Here is a 25831-nt window from a genome sequence, read left to right on the forward strand (position 1 = left end):
AATGCATCTTTTGTTTTCCTGACTGCTGCTTGCATGGGTGTTGATTGTGGAACCAAATAAAATGAAATCCTTGACATCTTCAATCTTTTCTCCATTTATCATGATGTTGCTCACTGGTCCACTTGTGAGGACTTCTGTTTTCTTGCTGTTGAGGTGTAATTCACACTGAAGGCTGTGGTCTTTGATCTTCATCAGTAAGTGCTTCAAGTCTTCACTTTCAGCAAGCAAGTTTGTGCCATCTGCATAACACAGGCTGTTAATAAGTCTTCTTCTAATCCTGATGCCCTGTTTGTCATATATTCCAACTTCTCGGATTATTTGCTCAGCATAAAAACTGAATAAATATGGTGAAAGGATACAACCGTGACGCACATCTTTCCTAACTTTAAACCAATCAGTATCCCCATGTTTTGTTCGAACAACTGCCTCTTGATCTACGTAAATGTTCCTAATGAGCACAATTAAGTGTTCTGGAGTGCCCATTCTTTGCATTATTTGTTATGATCCACACAGTCGAATGCCTTGCATAGTCAATAAAACACAGGTAAACATCTTTCTGGTATTCTCTGCTTTCAGCCAAGATCCCTCTGACGTCAGCAATGATATCCCTGGTTCCACACCCTCTTCTGAATCTGGCTTGAATTTCTATAAGTTCCCTGTCAATATACTGCTGCAGCTGCTTTTGAATGATCTTCAGCAAAATTTTATTTGCATGTGATGTTAATGATATTGTTCAGTAATTTCCACATATAGCTGGATCACCTTTCTTGGGAATCAGCATAAATACAGATCTCTTCCAGTTGATGAGCCAGGTAGCTGTCTTCCAAATTTCTTGGCATAGACAAGTGAGCACTCCCAGCGCTGCACCCTTTTGTTGAAACACCTCAATTGGTATTTCGTCAATTCCTGGAACCTTGTTTTTCACCAACACCTTCAGTGCAGCTTCAACTTCTTCCTTCAGTACCACTGGCCTTGATTGTATGCTACCTCCTGAAATAGTTGAACACCAACCAGCACTTTTTGTTATAGTGACTCTGTGTATTCCTTCCATCATCTTTTGATGCTTCCTGCATCATTTAATATTTTCCCGTAAAATTTTTCAAAATCGCAACTCAAGGCATGAATTTTTTCTTCAGTTCTTTCAGCTTGAAAATGTTCAAAGAGTGGTGATTGAAAAACCAAAAGAGAAGAACATGCTAGGCTAGTGTTAAAAAAAAAAACCAAACCCACCGCTGTTGAGTCGATTCCGACTCATAGAGACCCTATAGGACAGGGTAGAACTGCCCCATAGAGTTTCCAAGGAGCGCCTGGTAGATTCGAACTGCTGACCTTTTGGTTAGCACCCATAGCGCTTAACCAGTACACCATAATTATTTATATTTTGATACTAACTTAGGTATGACTTAGTTTGGTTTTCACTTATTTGTCAAGTACTATTATTTTGAAAACGGAGACCACCAGATTGTTTCCATTTCCTCTAAATAGAGCTTCTCAGAAAGCCTTAGGTGCTGTGTTGAATATTTTGAGATTGTTAAGAAAGTGGTGGACTGAAGCAGGCACTGATGGGTCTCTAATTTCTTGCCATAGATGGTTTAGGAACAAAGCTTTATGCTTTGCCAGGTTTTAGTATGATACTTCTTAGGGTCAGATATTGGTCACTCAGATAATAATCACATCATTCACTTAATACTTAATGAAATTCTAATTTATTAATAAAATTGACTTGACACTTGAAAATTAAATTGAGAAAATTGGATTGATAACACAAAATTCAGTAACTGTATCCATTTTGATTATATAAACACATTTTAACCCAAGCATTTTTCACAAGTGGGATACTCCAGCTTCCCTTCCTGACAGGTTGCTCAAAAAGTCTCTCTTGGTGTCTTTTCCCTATATCCCTGTTTACAAGTAAATTCAACAATATCCTTTGTTTCAGCAGAAAGATTTTTGTCCTGTATCCATTTTAATTGTATATTATGTTTTTCCATCATTTCTGCTGATATTACACATGCATCTGGAAGTAGAAAGAAACAAACATAAAAATTATTAGTACACAAAAAATTGTTTTCTTAGGCTTTCAGGTTTCAAGTAGGATGTTGGCTAATGCTTTAGGAACTCTTTCTCTAACCTTTATGAACTGTCTATGTGAAAAGCCATCATGTATATTTAAATAATTCAAAAATAAATGATTCAATAAATGACCAAAAAAAAAAAACAACAGTTGCCGTCTAGTTGATTCTGACTCATAGCGACCCTATTGGACAGAGTAGAACTGCTCCATAGAGTTTCCAAGGAGTGCCTTGTGGGTTCGAACAACTAATCTTTTTGGTTAGCAGCCACAGCTCTTAAACACTACTTCACCACGGTTTTCCAAAAAACGACATACTATGTTTAATGTGTGATTACTAGATGTTATTATCAGAGATTCATAACGTGTATTATCATATTAAGAGTCTTACATCAAAGAAACTTTCATTTCTGTTGTTTCAATAAGAAATTCTAAACCTTATTTTCTTATATCCTTAGAAGCGTGGATAGCGAGACTTCGTCTCACATACCCGGGACACGTTATCAGGAAGGATCAGTCCCTGGAGAATGACATCATGCTTGCTAAGGTAGTGGGTCCGCGAAAAAGAGAAAGATCCTCAACAAGATGGGCTGACACAGTGGCTGCAACAACAGGCTCAGGCATAGCAACGACCGCGAGGACGGTGCAGGAGGGGGCAGTGTTTTGTTCTGTTGAACACAGGGCCACTATGAGTCGGAAGCAAATTGATGGCACCTAACGACAATATTTCCTCACATACTAATTTTGGAGAACCCTATGTTGCAGTTATATTTTGTAGCACATGGGATTGCAATGAGTTGGAATTGACTTGATGGCAACCGGTTTTGGCTTATTAATATTTTGTAGTCAAGTTTTCAGAAGAATGGCTGTTTATTAATTCACAAAAATGCTACTATAACAGCAAACATCATCTTCATTACTCTGATTTTCCCAGGATCCAAGAGAATACTTAAGTACTTACCTAAGCATTTTGGTGGTTCTGTCCACTGTCCATTTCTGCATGTGATATGTTTGTCACCCTGAAGTTCATAGAAGGCCTGGCATTGGTACTCAACTGTTGATCCTTGAGCATATGAGGGTGACGGGAATGAAGTTAAGTCTCCATTTTCAATAGATGGAGGGGTCCACATAGTTATTTAGATACTGAAACAAAGAAACAAAACAAAAAAAATTCATTTATTAAGAAACCAAGTCAACATATAAATTAAATTGAGGCATATACAAATTATGCACAATAGTATCAAGACTGTCTTATTCTGAGGAAAGAAGTGATTCCTGGAAAATTGTAGTTCATATAAACTGAAAATTACAGCATTTTGCAACCCTTCCTTTCATATGACATTTAAGCACACATAAGCCATTAATAATGATGTCTGTTTTACAGTATTCCAGTATTACAATTTTTTTTTCTTAATGAATAAATGCTGGCCAGACTGATAATTACATTGTCACAGAAAGTGTCCTTTTTTTTTTTTTATAAAACATACTGCAGTATCAATTAGGTGTCTGTTTTTTTTTTTTTAATTTTCATTTTTATTAAAAAGGAAACAGCAACTCCATACACAAATTCAAAGGATACAAATTTATATAAGAAAGGAATTCTTGGCTTCCTGTTCTGCAGAAGATGAAGTAGAAACATTTCCACCTATTCCTTCTGATAAGTACAAATAACATTCCTGGACATATTAGATAAAACCAAAATAAGAGACTATGAAAGATGTAAACAGCTGGAACTGGTTAGGGACTTTGGGACTTAAGGAATGACATGTCACTGAGTTACTTAGGTTTTCTCTCTACCTATATATCTTGGACTGGTTACTGGACAAGACTGCAACCCAGAATCAATGTCAAATTCAGACAAAAATGCCTCTTACCAAAGGCCCTGGATAACAACAGTCTATCAAGACAGAAATCTTTTTTTTCTACTCTAGAAAATTACCATAGTCAAACTCGAAAACCTTCTCTGCTTCCCCTTGATCATGAGGGCTGTGTGAATAGCCTAGACTTCCACCTATACGCTGAGATAACAAGGCACCTATCCTGTTCCCATGGTGTACGCAAAAGCCAAGTGGGGAACCCAGGTTGCACACTGCATGGGAGTAACAGAACCCTGCTTGAACAGAAGATTTAACTAAAATTCAGGGTTTTTAGCATACATTTTTTTTTGTACAGGAGATAACTGAAAACCCCTCATCATACCAAGAACAAGGAAAATCTCAAAGAGAAAAGATGACAAATCCCAACAATCAACAGATGGCTCAGATGTTGGAATTATTTGGCAAAGATATTTAAAAACTCTATGGTAATAATGGAACTGAAAAATATAAAATTTTTTTTTAATTCAGAGAATCAGTTCAATAATAGTTTGGAGATGATAAAGGAATGAATCCATGAACTTGAAGATGGAACAACAAAATATAACCAATTTAAAAACAGAGTGGAAAAAAATTGAAGTTTAGATTTTTAAACTCCAAAAAAAAATTCATGCCAAGGCACATCAAAACTAAATGGCTACAAATTAAAGTAAAAGAAAAACTTCTTGAAAGCAGCTAGAGAGGAATTATGAATTATCTATAGGGGCATAAGAGTCCTGATAGCACAGTGGTTAAGAGCTCAGCTGCTAAACAAAAAGTCACTAGTGCAAATCCACTGGCTGCTCCTTGGAAACCCCGTGGGACGGCTCTATCCTATCCTATAGGGTTGCTATGTATTGGAATTGACTCTACGGCAACAACAGGTTTGGTTTGGTTATAGGGGAATGAGGATTCAAATAACAGTGGGTTTCTCATCTGAAAACATAGAGAGCAGAAAAAAGTGGCTCATTTTTCAAGCTATGAAAGAACAGAACTATCAATCTCATAGCCACATCCAGCAACACTATCCTTTTGGAATAAATGGGAATTAATAACATTCTCAAAGGAAACTTTAGGAAAACTTCAACCCATTGGTAACTGGCTTCTGATGCCAGGGAAGAACCAAAAGCTGGTAGAGTTCTGGCATGCTGCAGGATTCCAGATCCACTGGACAATTAAATTTCTAATAATTTCTTAGAATGAATTATATCATAAATGAGACCCCTTTAGTAATCTTCACATTAGTTTGGATCCCTGAAGCTCATTCAGCCAACTGGGGTATCTCAGGTCAGGTGATGATCTAAGAAAATCTGCCACCATAGCTGCCACAGCCATTGGCTCCAAGAATTTGAAATGTATGTCATCATAACATGTGTTTAAAACCATGTGGATATATGCAGTTCAATGAAGATGAGGAAGGGTAACGTATTTATTTTTCTCCTAAGACCAAACTGATGCTTTCTCAACTTATGTATAACTTAACTTGAAAGAGTAAATACAGACTTCTGGCATTTACTGGAGCCCAGGTGGCAAAATGGTTAAGAGTCTGGCTGTTAACCAAAAGGTCAACAGTTCAAATCCACCAGCTGCTCCTTGGAAACCCTATGGGGCAGTTCTACTCTGTCCTATAGGGTCGCTATGAGTCAGGATCGACACAACAGGTTTTTTTTTTTGCTCAGTTACTAGGTCTCCACTAAGAGCTCTGCTTCATTTATTAAATAACACACTTACAAATAACCATGGACAAAAAATAAATCACAAGAAAAAAGTTAAATATTTTGAATTGAATGATAATGAAAACACATTATATAAAATTTTGTTGAATGACACTGAAGTAGTGCTTGGATGGAAATTTTACTCTTACACATCTAAAGGAGAAAGAATAAAGGCTGATAATAAACAACTAATTTCCCCTTTCAGAAGTTAAAAAAGAAAAGCAAAATAGCACAACTATGGAAAATGGTATGGTACATCCTCAAAATACTAGAAATAGACATATCTTACCATCCAGCAATCCTACTACTAGGTATTTACTCTAGAGACTTACTGAGAGAGACACAGACAGACATATGCACATCTATGTTCACTGTAGCATTAGTCACAATAAGGAAAAAATGGAAATAGACTAAGTGCCTTTCAACAAATGAATAGATAAGCAAAATATGAAACACATACATGATGGAATACTATGCACTCATAAAGAACAATGATGAGTCCCTGAAACATATTATAGCATGGATGAATCTGGAGGACATAATGCTAAGTAAAATAAGTCAGTCATGTAAGTACAAATATTGTATGATCCTACTTTTATAAGAAAACAAGAAGAGATACATACACGAACGTTCACTGGCGGTTACCGGGGATGGGAGGGAGGGGAGGGAAATCACTCTCTAGATCATAGATACTTGTTATTTCTGGTGGAGGGAAAAGTAGCACTGAACGTGGGTGTAATGAGCACACCTTGACCAAAGCAAAGATGCCACTAAGAAGTGCACAAGAGAAAAGGATGTTTGTGCTAAAGAATACGAGATATATAATTTTGCAACAACACTGACAATAACCAAAAATGAGTGTATAGTCACACATGTATGTGTATAGGCACATATGTGTACAGGTAAGTGCAGGTATGTACATATATGTGCCCAGATTAAAAAAAAAAACCAAACCCACTGCCATCGAGTAGATTACGACTCACAGCAACCCTAGAGGACAGAGTAGAACTGCCCCACAGAGTTTCCAAAGAGCGCCTGGCAAATTTGAACTGCTGACCTCTTGGTTAGCAGCTGTAGCACTTAACCACTACGTCACCAGGGTTTCCATGTGCGCAGACAAAACTGTCTACATGTACATGGATGTACAGATTTGTGTGTGCATGCATATATACCCAGAGGACACAGTTACAGTATTTCTCAGACATAACCAAAGACCTTGCGAGATTGGTTTTCTGGCTTTGAAGGCTGAGACCCTTAGTCTCAGAGGATAAGTCAGCCAATTGACACAATACAGTTCACAAAGCTCTGCATCCTAGTGAGGTGGGTAGCGTCTGGGGTCTCAAAAGCTTGTGAGAAGCCATCTAAGATACCACTATTGATCTCTACTCATCAGGGGCAAAAGAAGGAAATCAAAGTCTCATAAAAGAAACTAGTCTATACGGTTAATAGCCTACACAAGCCACAGTCTCATGTACCCTGAGACCAGAATAACTAGATGATGCTTGGTTACAAAACTGACCGTTTTGATCAGGACCACAATAGATGGACCCTGATAGGACAGGAGAAAATTGCACAACAGAACTCAAATTCTTTAAAAAATCCAGACGTAAGGACCGGTTGAGACCTAGAGGACTCCCTGAGACTATCTCCCTGAGATACTCTTTAGACCCTGAACCGAAACTATCCTCTAAGGTCAACTTTTAGCAAAATAACAAAATGACGCACAAAATAAGGGATATTACCCACAAGAACGGTGGTCTATTTAAAAACCATCTATATGAGATCAAAAGGTCAACAATTACTCTGAAGCAAAAATGAGAAGATTAGGGAGTAGAGAAACTGAAGCACTGGAAACAGAACAACCAGAACGCAATGAAAGAATGTTGACACATTGTGAAAAACGTAACTAATGTCACTGAAGAATTTTTACAGAAATTGTAATTAGAAACTTAGTTTGCTGTATAAACTTCCACCAAAAGATAAAATATTATTAAACAAAAAGAAAAGCAAAGAAAAACCAAACTAAGCAGAAAGAAATGAATACATATACATATACATATACATATATATGCAAGTAAAGTTAATTCTTTGAAGACTGGTAATAAAATTGATTAATACCAGGCAAGAACAGTCAAGAAAAACAGAGAGTTCCAGCCATTAACAATGAAAAAACTGAACCAAATATATGAAAATAACCTTGGTCAGGCATTGGAAATCAGGCAATGCCTATTGCCTATGTGTTCACAGTTGCCCATTTCTTGTTCTCTGTTTTGCCTTGACCAAACTTTAGACAAGCTTCTCTCCTTTCCAGAAACTAGTTGACATTGGGTCAACTCTCACTCGTGGCAATACATGTTTGTCAGAGTAGAACCATGCTCTACAGAATTATCCATGGCTGATTTTCCAAGAAGTTGATCATCAGGGCATACTTCCACAGCATCTTTGGGTGGACTCGAACCTGCAGCCTTTAACTTAGCAGCTGAGTCCACCAATCATTTTCACCACCCAGGTACTCCTCTTCTCTCCAAAAAAAAAAAAAAAAATTTTTTTTTTTTGCCTCTAAAATTTGGCTCACTTACATGTATAAACAAGCACTAAATCACTAATGTGCAGAACAGCCTCCCTTGATAGATCCCTGTGTGAATCAGCCAACTACAAAGAGAAACTTTGCCTGCTGAAGCACCTCAGTTTTGCCAGCTGTACACCGCCAAATCATAGCCTCTCTTCCAAAAAGTTCCTGTAAGCTCTTTCTACTCCCTATAAAAGCAATTTTTTTCTGTTTTTTTTTTAATAATTTTTATTGTGCTTTAAGTGAAAGTTTACAAATCAAGTCAGTCTCTCACACAAAAACCCATAGACACCTTGCTACACAATCCCAATTAGTCTCCCCCTAATAAGACAGCCCGCTCTCTCCCTCCACTCTCTCTTTTTGTGTCCTTTTCGCCAGCTTCTAACCCCCTCCACTCTTTCATCTCCCCTCCAGGCAGAGGATGCCAACATAGTCCCAAGTGTCCACCTGATCCAAGAAGCTCACTCCTCACCAGCATCCCTCTCCAACACGTTGTCCAGTCCAATCCATGTCTGAAGAGTTGGCTTGAGGAATGGTTCCTGTCCTGGGCCTACAGAAGGTCTGGGGCCATGACCACCGGGGTCCTTCCGGTCTCAGTCAGACCATTAAGTCTCGTCATTTTATGAGAATTTGGGGTCTGCATCTCACTGCTCTCCTGCTCTCTCAGGGGTCCTCTGTTGTGCTCCCTGTCAGGGCAGTCATCGGTTGTAGCTGGCTACCATTTAGTTCTTCTGGTCTCAGGATGATGTAGTCGCTAGTTCATGTGGCCCTTTCTGTCTCTTGGGCTTGTAATCACCTTGTGTCCTTGGTGTTCATCATTCTACTTTGATCCAGGTGGGTTGAGACCAATCGATGCATCTTAGATGGCTGTTTGCTAGCGTTTAAGACCCCAGACGCCACTCTTCAAAGTGGGATGCAGGATGTTTTCTTAACAGGTTTTATTATGCCAATTGACTTCGATGTCCCCTGAAACCATGGTCCCCAGACCCCTGCCCCTGCTACACTGGCCTTCGAAGCATTCAGTTTATTCAGGAAACTTCTTTGCTTTTGGTTTAGTCCAGGTGTGCTGACATCCCCTGTATTGCATGCTGTCTTTCCCTTCACCTAAAGTAGTTCTTATCTACTATCTAATTAGTGAATACCCCTCTCTCACCTTCCCTCCCTCCCCCTCTCGTAACCACAAAAGAATGTTTTCTTCTCAGTTTAAACTATTTCTCAAGTTCTTATAGTAGTGGTCTCATACAATATTTGTCCTTTTGCAACTGACTAATTTCCCTCACCATAATGCCTTCCAGGTTCCTCCATGTTATGAAATGTTTCCCAGATTCCTCATTGTTCTTTATCGATGCGTAGTATTCCATTGTGTGAATATACCATAATTTATTTGTCCATTCATCCATTGATGGGCAACTTGGTTGCTTCCAGCTTTTTGCTGTTGTGAACAGTGCTGCAATAAACATGGGTGTGCATATATCTGTTTGTGTAAAGCCTCTTATTTCTCTAGGATATATTCTGAGGAGTGGGATTGCTGGATGGTATGGTAGTTCTATTTCTAGCTTTTTAAGGAAGTGCCAGATCAATTTCCAAAGTGGTTGTACCATTTTACATTCCCACCAGTAAGTGTATAACTGTTCTAATCTCTCCACAGCCTCTCCAACATTTATTATTTTGTCTTTTTGGATTAATGCCAGCCTTGTTGGAGTGAGATGAAATCTCATTGTAGTTTTGATCTGCATTTCTCTAATGGCTAATGATAGTGAACATTTCCTCATGTATCTGTTAGCTATCTGAATGTCTTCTTTAGTGAAATGTCTATTCATACCTTCTGCCCATTTTTTAATTGGGTTATTTGTCTTTTTGCAGTTGAGTTTTTGCAGTATCATGCAGATTTCAGAGATCAGGCACTGATCCGAAATGTCATAGCTAAAAACTTTTTCCCAGTCTGTAGGTAGTCTGTTTACTCTTTTGGTGAAGTATTCGGATGAGCATAACTGTTCGATTTTTAGGAGCTCCCAGTTATCTAGTTTTTTCTACATTCTTTATAATGTTTTGTATACTGTTCATGCCATGTATTAGGGCTCCTACCATTGTCCCTTTTTTTTCTTCCATGATCTTTTTTTTTTTTTTTCGATCTTTATCGTTTTAGATTTTATATTTAGGTCTTTGATCCATTTTGAGACAGTTTTTGTGCATGGAGTGAGGTATGGGTCTTGTTTCATTTTTTTGCAGATGGATATCCAGTTATGCCAGCACCATTTGTTTAAAAGACTATCTATTCCACATTTAACTGTTTTGGGGCCTCTGTCAAATATCGACTGCCCATATGCAGATGGATTTATGTCTGGATTCTCAATACTGTTCCATTTGTCCATGTATCTGTTGTTGTACCAGTACCGGGCTGTTTTGACTACTGTGGCAGTATAATAGGTTCTAAAATTAGGTAAAGTAGGGCCTCCCACTTTGTTCTTCTTTTTCAGTAATGCCTTATTTATCTGGGGCCTCTTTCCCTTCCATATGAAATTGGTGATTTGTTTCTCCATCTCATTAAAGAATGTCGTTGGAATTTGGATTGGAATTGCATTAAATGTATAGATCGCTTTTGGTAGAAAAGACATTTTTATAATGTTAAGTCTTCCTATCCACGAGCAAGGTAGGTTCTTCCACTTATGTAAGTCTCTTTTGGTTCCTTGCAGAAGTGTACTATAGTTTTCTTTGTATAAGTCTTTTACATCTCTGGTAAGATTTATTCCTAAGTATTTTATCTTCTTGGGGGCTACTGTAAATGGCATTGATTTGGTGATTTCCTCTTCGATGCTCTTTTTCTTGGTGTAGAGGAATCCAACTGATTTTTGTATGTTTATCTTGTATCCCAATACTCTGCTGAACTCTTCTATTAGTTTCAGTAGTTTTCTGGAGGATTCCTTAGGGTTTTCTGTGTATAAGATCCTCTCATCTGCAAATAGAGATACTTCTACTTCTTCCTTGCCAATCTGGATGCCCTTTATTTCTTTATCTAGCCTAATTGCACTGGCTAGGACTTCTAGCACAATGTTGAATAAGGACGGTGATAAAGGGCATCCTTGTCTGGCTCCCGATTTCAGTGGGAATGTTTTCAGGCTCTAGCCAATTAGGGTGATGTTGGTTGTTGGCTTTGTATAAAAAAAAAAAAAGAAAAAATTTTTTTTTATGCCCTTTATTATGTTGAGGAATTTTTCTTCTATTCCTATTTTGCTGAGAGTTTTTATCATGAATGAGTATTGAACTTTGTCAAATGCCTTTTCTGCATCAATTGATAAAATCATGTGTTTCTTGCCTTTTATTTTATTTATGTGGTTAAAAATGACATTAATTGTTTTTCTAATGTTGAACCATCCCTGCATAGCTGGTATGAATCCCACTTGGTCATGGTGAGTTATTTTTTTGATATGTTGTTGAATTCTATTGGCTAGAATTTTGTTGAGGATTTTTGCATCTACATTCATGAGGGATATAAGTCTATAATTTTCTTTTCTTGTGGTTTCTTTACCTGGTTTTGGTATCAGGGATATGGTGGCTTCATAGAATGAGTTAGGTAGTATTCCGTCCTTTTCTGTGCTCTGAAATACCTTTAGTAGTAGTGGTGTTAACTCTTCTCGGAAAGTTTGGTAGAATTCTACAGTGAAGCTGTCCAGAACAGGGCTTATTTTTGTTGGGAGTTTTTTGATTACCTTTTCAATCTCTTCTTTTGGTATACGTCTATTTAGTTGTTCTGCCTCTGTTTGTGTTAGTTTAGGTAGGTAGTGTGTTTCTAGGAATTCATCCATTTCTTACTAGGTTTGCAAATTTGAGTACAGTTTTTCATAGTAATCTGATATAATTCTTTTAATTTCAGTTGGGTCTGTTGTAATATCGCCCATCTCATTTCTTATTCGGGTTATTTGCTTCCTCTCCTGTTTTTCTTTTGTCAGTTTGGCCTGTGGTTTATCGATTTGGTTGAGTTTTTCAAAAAACCAGCTTTTGGTCTTGTTAATTCTTTCCATTGTTTTTCTGCTTTCTATTTCATTTAGTTCAGCTCTAATTTTTATTATTTGTTTTCTTCTGGTGCCTGTGGGTTTCTCTTGTTGCTCTCTTTCTATTTGTTCAAGTTGTAGGGATAGTTCTTTGATTTTAGCCCTTTCTTCTTCTTGGATGTGTGCATTTATTGATATAAATTGGCCTCTGAGCACTGCTTTTGCTGTGTCCCAAAGGTTCTGACAGGAAGTGTTTTCATCCTCATTGGATTCTATGAATTTCTTTATTCCATCCTTAACGTCTTCTATAATCCCGTCATTTTTGAGCCGGGTATTGTTCAGTTTCCAAGTGTTTGATTTCTTTGCCTGTTTTTTCCATTTTTGATTTCCACTTTTATGGCCTTATGGTCAGAGAAGATGCTTTGTAATATTTCAATATTTTGGATTCTGCTAAGGCCTGCTTTATGACCTAATATGTGGTCTATTCTAGAGAATGTTCCATGTGCACTAGAAAAGAAAGTATAGTTGGTTGCTGTTGGGTAAAGTGTTCTGTATATGTCTACGAGGTCAAGTCGGTTGATTGTGGCAATTAGATCTTCTGTGTCTTTACTGAGCTTTGTTCTTGATGTCCCATCCTTCACCGAAAGTGGTGTGTTGAAGTCTCCTACTATTATTGTGCAGCTGTCTGTCTCACTTTTCAATGCTGATAGAGTTTGTTTTATGTATCTTGCAGCCCTGTCATTGGGTGCATAAATATTTAATACGGTTACATCTTCTTGGTGTATTGTCCCTTTAATCATTATATAGTGTCCTTCCTTATCGTTTCTGATGGATTTAACTTTAAAGTCTATTTTGTCAGAAATTAGTATTGCCACTCCTGCTCTTTTATGATTGTTGTTTGCTTGATATATTTTTTTCATCCTTTGAATTTTAGTTTGTGTCTCTAAGTCTAAGGCGTGTCTCTTGTAGGCAGCATATAGACGGATCTTGTTTTTTAATCTGTTCTGCCATTCTATCTCTTTTTTGGTGCATTTAGTCCATTTACATTCAGTGTAATTATGGATAGGTATGAATTTAGTGCTAACATTTTGATGTCTTTATTTGTGTGTTGACAGTTTCTTTTTCCCACTTGATTTTATGTGCTCAGTAGATTTTCTTTATATATTGTCCTTTCCTCATATTTGTTGTCATTGATTTTGTTTCTGCTGAGTCTGTATTTTTCCCTTGTATTTTATTTTGATGAGTAGGTGTGTCTCCTTTGTGGTTATCTTATTATTTACTCCTATTTTTCTAAATTTAAAACTAACTTTTATTTCTTTGTAGTGCCATATGTTCCTCTCCATATGGAAGGTGCGTGATTACATTTCTTATTCCCTCTTTATTATTTTAATGTTGCCTTCTTTTATATAATAACATCGCCATTACCGTGTTTTGAACTTTAATTTTTATATTAATCTTGCTTTGTTTTTTTGGATTTCCCTGTCTGGGTTGACTTCTGGTTGCTCTGCCCAGTGTTCTAGTCTTGGGTTGATACCTGATATTATTGATTTTCTCACCAAAGAACTCCCTTTAGTATTTCTTGTAGTTTTAGTCTGGTTTTTACAAATTCCCCCAACTTGTGTTTACCTGGAAATGTCTTAATTTCACCTTCACATTTAAGAGACAGTTTTGCTGGATATATGACTCTTTGTAGGCAATATTTTTCCTTCAATTTTTTTTTTTTTTTTGGTTTTAACAAAGAGAGATTTATTTTCTCAGAGTCTAGTAGGTTATAAGTCCAAATTCAGGGCATTAGCTTCTGTAGCCTCTAGAGGAAGGCTTCCCCTAGTTGAGGAGCTTCTCAGGTGCAGGGACCCCATGTCCATTGGACGTGCTCTGCCCCTGGTGCTGCTTTCTTGGTGGTATGAGGTCTTCCTGTCTTTCTGCTTGCTTGTATCTTTTTTTTTTTTAATTAACTTTTATTAAGCTTCAAGTGAACGTTTACAAATCCAATCAGTCTGTCACATATAAGTTTACATACATCTTACACCGTACTCCCACCTGCTCTTCCCCTATTGAGTCAGCCCTTTCAGTCTCTCCTTTCGTGACAATTTTGCCAGCTTCCCTCTCTCTCTATCCTCCCATCGCCTCTCCAGACAAGAGCTGCCAACACACTCTCAAGTGACCACCTGATATAATTAGCTCACTCTTCATCAGCATCTCTCTCCCACCCGCTGACCAGTCCCTTTCATGTCCGATGAGTTGTCTTTGGGGATGGTTCCTGTCCTGGGCCGACAGAAGGTCTGGGGAGCATGGCCGCTGGGATTCCTCTAGTCTCAGTCAGACCATTAAGTATGGTCTTTTTATGAGAATTTGGGGTCTGCATGCCACTGATCTCCTGCTCCCTCAGGAGTTCTCTGTTGTGCTCCCTGTCAGGGCAGTCATCGATTGTGGCCGGGCACCAACTAGTTCTTCTGGTCTCAGGATGAAGTAGGTCTCTGGTTCGTGTGGCCCTTTCTGTCTCTTGGGCTCTTAGTTGTCGAGTGACCTTGGTGTTCTTCCTTTTCCTTTCCTCCAGGTGGGTTGAGACCAACTGATGCATCTTAGATGGCCGCTTGTTAGCATTTAAGACCCCAGACGCCACATTTCAAAGTGGGATGCAGAATGTTTTCATAACAGAATTATTTTGCCAATTGACTTAGAAGTCCCCTCAAACCATGTTCCCCAGACCCCCGCCCCTGCTCCGCTGACCTTTGAAGCATTCATTTTATCCAGGAAACTTCTTTGCTTTTGGTCCAGTCCAATTGAGCTGACCTTCCATGTATTGAGTGTTGTCTTTCCCTTCACCTAAAGCAGTTCTTATCTACTGATTAATCAATAAAAAACCCTCCCCCTCCCTCCCTCCCTCCCCCCTTCGTAACCACAAAAGTGTGTGTTCTTCTCAGTTTTTACTATTTCTCCAGATCTTATAATAGTGGTCTTATACAATACTTGTCCTTTTGCCTCTGACTAATTTCGCTCAGCATAATGCCTTCCAGGTTCCTCCATGTTATGAAATGTTTCACAGATTTGTCACTGTTCTTTATCGATGCATAGTATTCCATTGTGTGAATATACCACAATTTATTTACCCATTCATCCGTTGATGGACACCTTGGTTGCTTCCAACTTTTTGCTATTGTAAACAGAGCTGCAATAAACATGGGTGTGCATATATCTGTTTGTGTGAAGGCTCTTGTATGTCTAGGGTATATTCCGAGGAGTGGGATTTCTGGTTGTATGGTAGTTCTATTTCTAACTGTTTAAGATAACGCCAGATAGATTTCCAAAGTGGTTGTACCATTTTACATTCCCACCAGCAGTGTATAAGAGTTCCAATCTCTCCGCAGCCTCTCCAACATTTATTATTTTGTGTTTTTTTTGAGTAATGCCAGCCTTGTTGCAGTGAGATGGAATCTCATCGTAGTTTTAATTTGCATTTCTCTAATGGCGAATGATCGAGAGCATTTTCTCATGTATCTGTTGGCTGCCTGAATATCTTCTTTAGTGAAATGTGTGTTCATATCCTTTGCCCACTTCTTGATTGGGTTGCTTGTCTTTTTGTGGTTGAGTTTTGACAGAATCATGTAGATTTTAGAGATCAGGCGCTGGTCTGAGATGTCATAGCTGAAAATTCTTTCCCAGTCTGTAGGTGGTCTTTTTACTCTTTTGGTGAAGTCTTTAGATGAGCATAGGTGTTTGATTTTTAGGAGCTCCCAGTTATCGGGTTTCTCTTCATCGTTTTTGGTAATGTTTTGTATTCTGTTTATGCCTTGTATTAGGGCTCCTAGGGTTCTCCCAATTTTTTCTTCCATGATCTTTATCATTTTAGTCTTTATGTTTAGGTCTTTGATCCACTAGGAGTTAGTTTTTGTGCATGGTGTGAGGTATGGGTCCTGTTTCATTCTTTTGCAAATGGATATCCAGTTATGCCAGCACCATTTGTTAAAAAGACTATCTTTTCCCTAATTAACTGACACTGGTCCTTTGTCAAATATCAGCTGCTCATATGTGGATGGATTTATATCTGGGTTCTCAATTCTGTTCCATTGGTCTATGTGCCTGTTGTTGTACCAGTACCAGGCTGTTTTGACTACTGTGGCTGTATAATAGCTTCTGAAATCAGGTAGTAGTGAGGCCTCCCACTTTCTTCTTCTTTTTCAGTAATGCTTTGCTTATCCGGGGCTTCTTTCCCTTCCATATGAAATTGGTGATTTGTTTCTCTATCCCCTTAAAATATGACATTGGAATTTGGATTGGAAGTGCATTATATGTATAGATGGCTTTTGGTAGAATAGACATTTTTACTATGTTAAGTCTTCCTATCCATGAGCAAGGTATGTTTTTCCACTTAAGTATGTCCTTTTGAATTTCTTGTAGTAGAGCTTTGTAGTTTTCTTTGTATAGGTCTTTTACATCCTTGGTAAGATTTATTCCTAAGTATTTTATCTTCTTGGGGGCTACTGTGAATGGTATTGATTTGGTTATTTCCTCTTCGGTGTTCTTTTTGTTGATGTAGAGGAATCCAAGTGATTTTTGTATCTTTATTTTATAACCTGAGACTCTGCCAAACTCTTCTATTAGTTTCAGTAGTTCTCTGGAGGATTCCTTAGGGTTTTCTGTGTATAAGATCATGTCATCTGCAAATAGTGATAACTTTACTTCCTCCTTGCCAATCCGGATACCCTTTATTTCTTTGTCTAGCCTAATTGCCCTGGCTAGGACTTCAAGTACGATGTTGAATAAGAACGGTGATAAAGGGCATCCTTTTCTGGTTCTCATTCTCAAGGGAAATGCTTTCAGGTTCTCTCCATTTAGAGTGATATTGGCTGTTGGCTTTGCATAGATGCCCTTTATTATGTTGAGAAATTTTCCTTCAATTCCTATTTTGGTAAGAGTTTTTATCATAAATGGGTGTTGGACTTTGTCAAATGCCTTTTCTGCATCAATTGATAAGATCATGTGGTTTTTATCTTTTGTTTTATTTATGTGATGGATTACATTAATGGTTTTTCTGATATTAAACCAGCTTTGCATACCTGGTATAAATCCCACTTGATCATGGTGAATTATTTTTTTGATGTGTTGTTGGATTCTATTGGCTAGAATTTTGTGGAGGATTTTTGCATCTGTGTTCATGAGGGATATAGGTCTATAATTTTCTTCTTTTGTGATGTCTTTACCTGGTTTTGGTATCAGGGAGATGGTGGCTTCATAGAATGAGTTGGGTAGTATTCCGTCATTTTCTATGCTTTGAAATACCTTCAGGAGTAGTGGTGTTAACTCTTCTCTGAAAGTTTGGTAGAACTCTGCAGTGAAGCCGTCTGGGCCAGGGCTTTTTTTTGTTGGGAGTTTTTTGATTACCGTTTCAATCTCTTTTTTTGTTATGGGTCTATTTAGTTGTTCTACTTCTGAATGTGTTAGTTTAGGTAGGTAGTGTTTTTCCAAGAATTCATCCATTTCTTCTAGGTTTTCAAATTTCTTAGAGTACAATTTTTCGTAGTAATCTGAAATGATTCTTTTAATTTCATTTGGTTGTGTTGTGATGTGGTCCTTCTCGTTTCTTATTCGGGTTATTTGTTTCCTTTCCTGTATTTCTTTAGTCAGTCGAGCCAATGGTTTATCAATTTTGTTAATTTTTGCGAAGAACCAGCTTTTGGCTTTGTTAATTCTTTCAATTGTTTTTCTGTTCTCTAATTCATTTAGTTCAGCTCTAATTTTTATTATTTGTTTTCTTCTGGTGCCTGATGGGTTCTTTTGTTGCTCGCTTTCTATTTGTTGAAGTTGTAGGGACAGTTCTCTGCTTTTGGCTCTTTTTTCTTTTTGTATGTGTGCATTTATTGATATAATAGACCTCTGAGCACTGCTTTTGCTGTGTCCCAGAGGTTTTGATAGGAAGTATTTTCATTCTCGTTGCTTTCTATGAATTTCCTTATTCCCTCCTTAATGTCTTCTATAACCCAGTCTTTTTCAGGAGGGTATTGTTCATTTTCCAAGTATTTGATTTCTTTTCCCTAGTTTTTCTGTTATTGATTTCTAGTTTTATTGCCTTGAGGTCTGAGAAGATGCTTTGTAATATTTCGATGTTTTGGATTCTTCAAAGGTTTGTTTTATGACCTAATATGTGGTCTATTCTAGAGAATGTTCCACGTGCACTAGAAAAAAAAGTATACTTTGAAGTAGTTGGGTGGAGAGTTCTGTATAAGTCAATGAGGTCAATTTGGTTGATTGTCGTAAGTAGGTCTTCCGTGTCTCTATTGAGCTTCTTACTGGATGTCCTGTCCTTCTCCGAAAGTGGTCTGTTGAAGTCTCCTACTATAATTTTGGAGGTGTGTATCTCACTTTTCAGTTCTGTTAAAATTTGATTTATGTATCTTGCAGCCCTGTCATTGGGTGCATAAATATTTAATATGGTTATGTCTTCCTGATCAATTGTCCCTTTTATCATTATATAGTGTCCTTCTTTATCCTTTGTGGTGGATTTAAGTCTATTTTGTCAGAAATTAATATTGCTACTCCTCTTCTTTTTTGCTTATTATTTGCTTGATATATTTTTTTCCATCCTTTGAGTTTTAGTTTGTTTGTGTCTTTAAGTCTAAGGTGTGTCTCTTGTAGGCAGCATATAGATGGATCCTGTTTCTTTATCCAGTCCGTGACTCTCTGTCTCTTTATTGGTGCATTTAGTCCATTTACATTCAGCGTAATTATAAATAAGTTTTTAGTGTTGTCTTTTTGATATCTTTCCATGTGTGTTGTTGGCAATTTCATTTTTCCACATACTTTTTTGTGCTGAGACGTTTTTCTTAGTAAATTGTGAGATCCTCATTTTCATAGTGTTTGACTTTATGTTAGTTGAGTCATTACGTTTTTCTTGGCTTTTATCTTGAGTTATGGAGTTGTTATACCTTTTTGTGGTTACCTTACTATTTACCCCGATTTTTCTAAGTAAAAACCTAACTTGTATCGTTCTATATCGCCTTGTATCACTCTCCATCTGGCAGTTCAATGCCTCCTATATTTAGTCCCACTTTTTTATTATTGTGATCTTTTACCTATTGACTTCTATGATTCCCTGTTACGTGTATTATTATTTTTTTAATTAATCTTAATTTGTTTGTTTTTGTGATTTCCCTATTTGAGTTGATATCAGGACATTCTGTTTTGTAACCTTGTATTGTGCTGGTATCTGATATTATTGGTTTTCTGACCAAACAATATCCTTTAGTATTTCTTGTAGCTTTGGTTTGGTTTTTGCAAATTCTCTAAACTTGTGTTTATCTGTAAATATCTTAATTTTGCCTTCATATTTCAGAGAGAGTTTTGCTGGATATATGATCCTTGGCTGGCAATTTTTCTCCTTCAGTGCTCTGTATATGTCGTCCCATTCCCTTCTTGCATGCATGGTTTCTGCTGGGTAGTCTGAACTTATTCTTATTGATTCTCCCTTGAAGGAAACCTTTCTTTTCTCCCTAGCTGCTTTTAAAATTTTCTGTTTATCCTTGGTTTTGGCGAGTTTGATGATAATATGTCTTGGTGTTTTTCTTTTTGGATCAATCTTAAATGGAGTTCGATGAGCATCTTGGATAGATATCCTTTTGTCTTTCATGATGTCAGGGAAGTTTTCTGTCAGGAGTTCTTCAACTGTTTTCTCTGTCCCCCCTCCCTGTTCTGGGACTCCAATCACATGCAAGTTATCCTTCTTGATAGAGTCCCACATGATTCTTAGGGTTTCTTCATTCTTTTTAATTCTTTTTTCTGATTTTTTTCAGCTATGTTGGTGTTGATTCCCTGGTCCTCCAGATGTCCCAGTCTGCATTCTAATTGCTCGAGTCTGCTCCTCTGACTTCCTAGTGCGTTGTCTAATTCTGTAATTTTATTGTTAATCTTTTGGATTTCTACTTGTTGTCTCTCTATGGATTCTTGCAACTTATTAATTTTTCGACTATGTTCTTGAATAATCTTTTTGAGTTCTTCAACAGTTTTATCGGTATGTTCCTTGGCTTTTTCTGCAGTTTGCCTTATTTCATTTGTGATGTCTTGAAAAAAAAGCATTCTGTAAATTAGTTTTTTATATTCTGTATCTGATAATTCCAGGATTGTATCTTCATTTGGGAAAGATTTTGATTCTTTTGTTTGGGGGGTTGGAGAAGCTGTCATGGTCTGCTTCTTTATGTGGTTTGATATGGACTGCTGTCTCAGAGCCATCACTGGGAAACTAGTTTTTCCAGAAAATCCGCTAAAAAAAAATGCAGTCTGATCCCTATCAGAGTTCTCCCTCTGGCTCAGGCTATTCGGATGTTAATGAAGCCGCCTGGGGAGGGTGGGGGAGGGATCAGAGAGATAGGAGAGTAGCACCTCAGAATATAGCCAGAGTTGCTTTTCTTGCTTGGAATGACTATTATATCTGAGATTTCCACGGGGCGCATCTCCTATGTGTGCTGGCTGTGTGGAGATTGCCCCCGGGGGGTCTGGCCCGCTGGAGTCATGGTCAGATCCTCTGCTGCCAGCCTGGAACGGTGCACTCCGGACTCCAAAATCAGTCGGTGCCTCCCGGGAACTCCCCGTCCCGCCTCCCGCGTTGCCGCGCTGCCCCCGAGAACCGGCTGGGCTCCCCCCCGGGGTCAGCTCAGGCAAGCGGAGCTGCTCCCCTGCCTGCACCGCGACCTCGCAGCCCGGTTGGGACGCCACTCTCCCCACTCCAAGACCCGTCGCTGTCTCCCAGGGATTTCTCCCACCGGCTGCATCGCCACGCCGCCCGCGCGAACCGGCTGAGCCCCCTCCCAGGGTTAGTTCAGGGGGGTGGGGCAGCTCCCCGCGTCCTCGCCCCGCCAAAATCCTGGCGGGATGGCTCCCCGGCTGGGACGCTGCTCTCCCCGCTCCAAGATCTGTCACTGCCTCCCGGGGACTTCTCCCACTGGTTGCGTCACCACGCCGCCCACGCGAACCTGCTGGGCCCCTTCCCGGAATGAGTTCGGGGGTCAGGGCTGGGCCCCTTGTTTGTGCCATCTGCCCACCTGGGCTCTGCCCCAAATCAGGCGCCGAAGGTCACCTGACTGGTACGCTTGCTCCAGGCTCTGAAAACAATCGCTGCCTCCCCGTATTTGTTCATTCTCCGTCTCTAAATCTGTGTTTGTTGTTCAGAGTTCGTAGATTGTTATGTATGTGATCGATTCTCTTGTTTTTCCGAGTCTTTGTTGCAAGAGGGATCTGCGGTAGCTTCCACCTAGTCCACCATCTTGGCCCCACCCCTCCTTCAATTTTTTAAAAATGTCATCCCATTGCCTTCTTGCCTGCATAGGTTCTGCCAAATAGTCCGAATTTATTCTTATTGGCTCTCCTTTGTAGGTGACTTTTTGTTTATCCCTCGCTGCTCTTATAATTCTCTATCTTTGGTTTTGACAAGTTTGATTATAATATGTCTTGGTGACTTTCTTTTAACATCTACCTTATGCGGAGTTTGATGAGCATCTTGGATAGATATCTTCTCATCTTTCACGATATCAGGGAAGTTTTCTGCCAACAAATCTTCAACAATTTTCTCTGTATTTTCTGTTATCTCTCCCTGTTCTGGTACTCCAGTCACTTGTAGGTTATTTGTCTTGATAGAGTCCCACATGATTCTTAAGGTTTCTTCATTTTTTAAAATTCTTTTTTCTGATTTTTCTTCAAATATATTAGTACCAAGTGATTTATCTCCAAGTTCAGAAATTCTAGCTTCTACTTGCTCAATTCTGCTCCTCTGTTTTTCTATTGAGTTATCTAATTCTGGAATTTTATTTTTAATCTTCTGAATTTCTGATTGCTGCCTGTCTATGGATTTTTCCAGCTTATTAAACTTTTCATTATGTTCCTGAATAATCTTTCTAATTTCTTCAGTTGCTTTATCTGTGTGTTCCTTGGCTTGTTCTGCATATTGCCTCATTTCCTTCCTGATGTCTTGAAGGGTTTTGTATATTTAACTTTTGTATTCTGCATCTGGTAATTCCAGGAATGCACTCCCATGTAGAAGATCCCTGGATTCTTTGTTTTGAGAACATGTTGAGGTGATCACGACCTGTTTCTTTATATGACTTGATATTGACTGTTGTCTCCGAGCCATCTATAAGTTATTGTATTAGTTTATGCTTCCTTACTGTATCTTAGCTGCTTGATTTGTTTTCTTTTGGTATACCCCTATGGGTTGCTTGAGTGAGCTAGCTTGATTATTTTCACCTTTGGAGCTCTGGTGTCCTGTCTCCAGCTGGCTAGAGCTGTTATAAGGTATATCAGTCTAGAAGTCCATTCAGTTTTCTCCTATGAATTCTGCTCAGGTTTCCAGGTAGCTGATATCAAGTGTGTGGTACAGGCTCTGTCCTAGAGTCTTAGAGGGGCAGCGGTGATTGGCGTATATACCGGTATCTGATTGCAGCAGGGGTCACGCTCTGAACAAGGCAGGGGGCTGAGAACCAACCCCTGAGTGTCTCTGAGGAAAGCACATCCCTGTTCCCTAGAGCATGCTGGTGGGTGGGTTCTGCATAGGGACCATGGACACCCAAATTTTTTGTTTTAAGGACAGGGAGGTACCAGTTATCTTTGGACCCCGGTCACAGGTGGCTGGGTTACCTGAGTGGAGCTACCAGTCCTTAGGTCCCTGTTGTGGGCAGGTGAGGACCTTGTTTAATAGGCAAAGCAAAGTCAAACGTCAAACACCCACCTCTCCACCGCACAGCTGAAATGGTTGCAGTTTGCCAACAAGGGCCTATTCTCCCAATATAGGCCCACACAGGTCCATACAGAAGGAAAAGGTGCTCAAGGTCCACAGATGGCTTATGCCTAGACAGGAGCCACTTCTGTCCTGAGCTCCCGCACTTAATGGAGCTAGCAAATTATCTTTTCCCCCCAGTTGGAATTTTTTTCCTTCCCTAAGGCCAGGAGGATGGCTCTAGGTGTTAACTAGGGTCTATCTCAGGCCCAGGGATTCAGCCACTGAAGCTGGCTTTGGGGGGGGGGCGGGGTAAAATAAATGCAAGTACTTAGCTTTTGCCAAGAGCACACCATTCTCCTCAGGTTCCAGAGGTGTGAGCTGGCTGTGTGGCTGGCTGCTTCTCCCTGAGGAAACTGCGGCCAAACACTAGGACCAGCCCGCCGCCGCCGCTGCTCCGGGAATGGTGCCTGAGGGCTCCCCGCGATCCAGGTCCAGTAATTCCTTTCCACTTCTGAACAGCCTCTTCCTCCTCCTGCCCCTCAGTTCATTGTCTAAGCTTGCCTTTAATGCTCAGGGCTTCCAGCTTGTCATAAATATACTCGTTTTACTTGTTTTTTCGGGTCTTTGTTGTAAAGAGGGCTCGACAGAAGCTACTGTCTATTCTGCCATCTTGGCTCTGCCTCTTTTCTGTTTACTTTTGAGGTGCTTGAAAATATCTGAGATCAGAGAAATCTCCCTTTTGCAACATTCTTTCTGAATAAAGCACCTCTTTATCTAAGTCTGGATTTGTTTTTATTTGACTCTATTATCCCAAAGAGAAAGAGACAGATGAGGTGAGCCTTATTTATCAAATTGGTTTTAAGCTTAGAGGCAGTTTCAAGACAAGAGTACAGGAAATAAGAACCTAAGCAGAGAATAGCAGTCCTGCTCAATGGAAGAAACAAAAATCAGTGTTCAAGAAGTTGAGGTTACTAGAATTTCCAAGACAGAGGGACAAACAGGAAGAAACTATAGAGGGAGAATTCTCTACAAATCTGCACTGCCAACCTTTAGAGTCTTTGGCTGAACACTAATTTCTGTAAACATGTGGGGCAAAACTCCATGAAAATACCAGCAAAGGATAATGACCAGAGAAAAATAAAGTCAATAATTGCCTGAAAACACACAAAAAAAGAGACACACACATTTGGCCAGTCAGAGGCGAAAGACCCCTTTTAACATCCAGATCATCAGCAGAAATTACAGAAGTGGCCTTATTAGTATTCTGAAAAAATTGCCCTTGAGTATAGACTCCTAAAGCCAGCTTTAATAAAGCTTAAAAATAAGCCTTTGGAGGATCAAGCTGATCCATAACAAAATTAAATCCGTACTAAAATAAATTCATTACAGGTAGTCTTCTCTTTCTACTGCAGTATGGGACCATAAGAACAATGGTTCAGGCTAAAATCATGCAAAGAAGTCTTAAAAATCAATGGGAAAATTACTATTTTCCTGACATTTAAATCTTTTTGTTAAAACTTTAAGAATTCTGACTTCTTTACAAATTTACGGGTAAATTAAAAAATACTATTTCATATGGCAAGCAGTAATTTAAAACATCAGAAACATTGAGAATTAAAGTGTTTTACCACTTCCTAAAGAACTTATCAAAGCCTAAATAGAGTGGCTTCATTCATCGCAGATCCTGTCTCTTACAACTAAAATCCTTGCACCTAACAGAACAAAAAAGCATAGGAAGTCTCTGAAAAGATGGAAGTCGAAAGAAGACTGCTTAGGGACCTCTGGATCTCCTCACTGTCTCCCTTACATCCTGGACAGGGTGGAGCAGAAGTCTTCCAGTTGGAGCCTCCTAGAAGCACAGACAGAAAAGCTAAAAGAAAACTCGTACCCTAGTCTGTCGTTGTTGTTGTTAGTGTCTTCAAGTCAATTCTGACTCATAGCGACCCTATGCACAACAGAAGAAAACACTGCCCGGTCCTGCAGCATCCTTACAACCGTTGTTATGCTTGAGCCCATTGTTGCAGCCACTGTGTCAATCCACCTAGTTGAGAGTCTTCCTTTTCCACTTACTGTGTACATTGCCACGCATGATGCCCTTCTCCAGAGACTGATCCCTCCTGACAACATGTCCAAAGTATGTAAGATGCAGTCTCGCCATCCTTGCTTCTAAGGAGCATTCTGATTGTACTTCCTCCACGACAGATTTATTTGTTCTTCTGGCAGTCTATGGTATATTCAATATTCTTCACAAACACCACAATTTAAAGGCATCAATTCTTCTTCGGTCTTCCTTATTCATTGTTCAGCTTTCACATGCATATGATGCAATTGAAAATACCATGGCTTGGGTCAGGCACACCTTGCTCTTCAACAGTTTGACAGGGTCCTTTACAGCAGATTTACCCGACGCAATGTGTCTTTTGATTTCTTGACTGCTGCTTCCATGGCTGTTGATTGTGGATCCAAGTAAAATGAAATCCTTGACAGCTTCAATCTTTTCTCCATTTATCATGATGTTGCTCATTGGTCCAGTTGTGAGGATTTTCGTTTTCTTTATGTTGAGGTGCAATCCATACTGAAGGCTATGGTCTTTGATCTTCATCAGTAAGTGCTTCAAGTCCTCTTCATGTTCAGCAAGCAAGGTTGTGTCATCTGCATAACGCATGCAGGCTGTTAATGAGTCTTCCTCCAATCCTGATGCCCCATTCTTCTTCATATAGTCCAGCTTCTCAGAGTATTTGCTCAGCATACAGACTGAATAGGTATGGTGAAAGAATACAGCCCTGGCACACACCTTTCCTGACTTTAAATCAATCAGCGTCTCCTTGTTCTGTCTGAACTACTGCTTCTTCATCTATGTAAAGGTTCCTCATGAGCACAATTAAGTGTTCTGGAATTCCCATTCTTCACAATGTTATCCATAATTTGTTAT

The 25831-nt window shown here is 39.1% G+C and overlaps 1 protein-coding gene across 1 annotated transcript in view; it reads right to left on the minus strand.

Annotated features, from left to right (window-relative positions):
* Positions 1-1808: 1808 nt before the first annotated feature.
* Positions 1809-25831, minus strand: part of LOC135228644 (complement factor H-related protein 2-like) — a 34135-nt gene continuing 10112 nt past the window's right edge. The window contains 2 exon segments of the mRNA XM_064276480.1: positions 1809-2017; positions 3033-3134. Of these exon segments, the coding sequence (XP_064132550.1) occupies positions 1809-2017; positions 3033-3134 (311 nt within the window).

Source organism: Loxodonta africana, chromosome 25 (assembly GCF_030014295.1).
Source record: "Loxodonta africana isolate mLoxAfr1 chromosome 25, mLoxAfr1.hap2, whole genome shotgun sequence".
In the NCBI taxonomy this organism is placed as follows: Eukaryota; Metazoa; Chordata; class Mammalia; order Proboscidea; family Elephantidae; genus Loxodonta; species Loxodonta africana.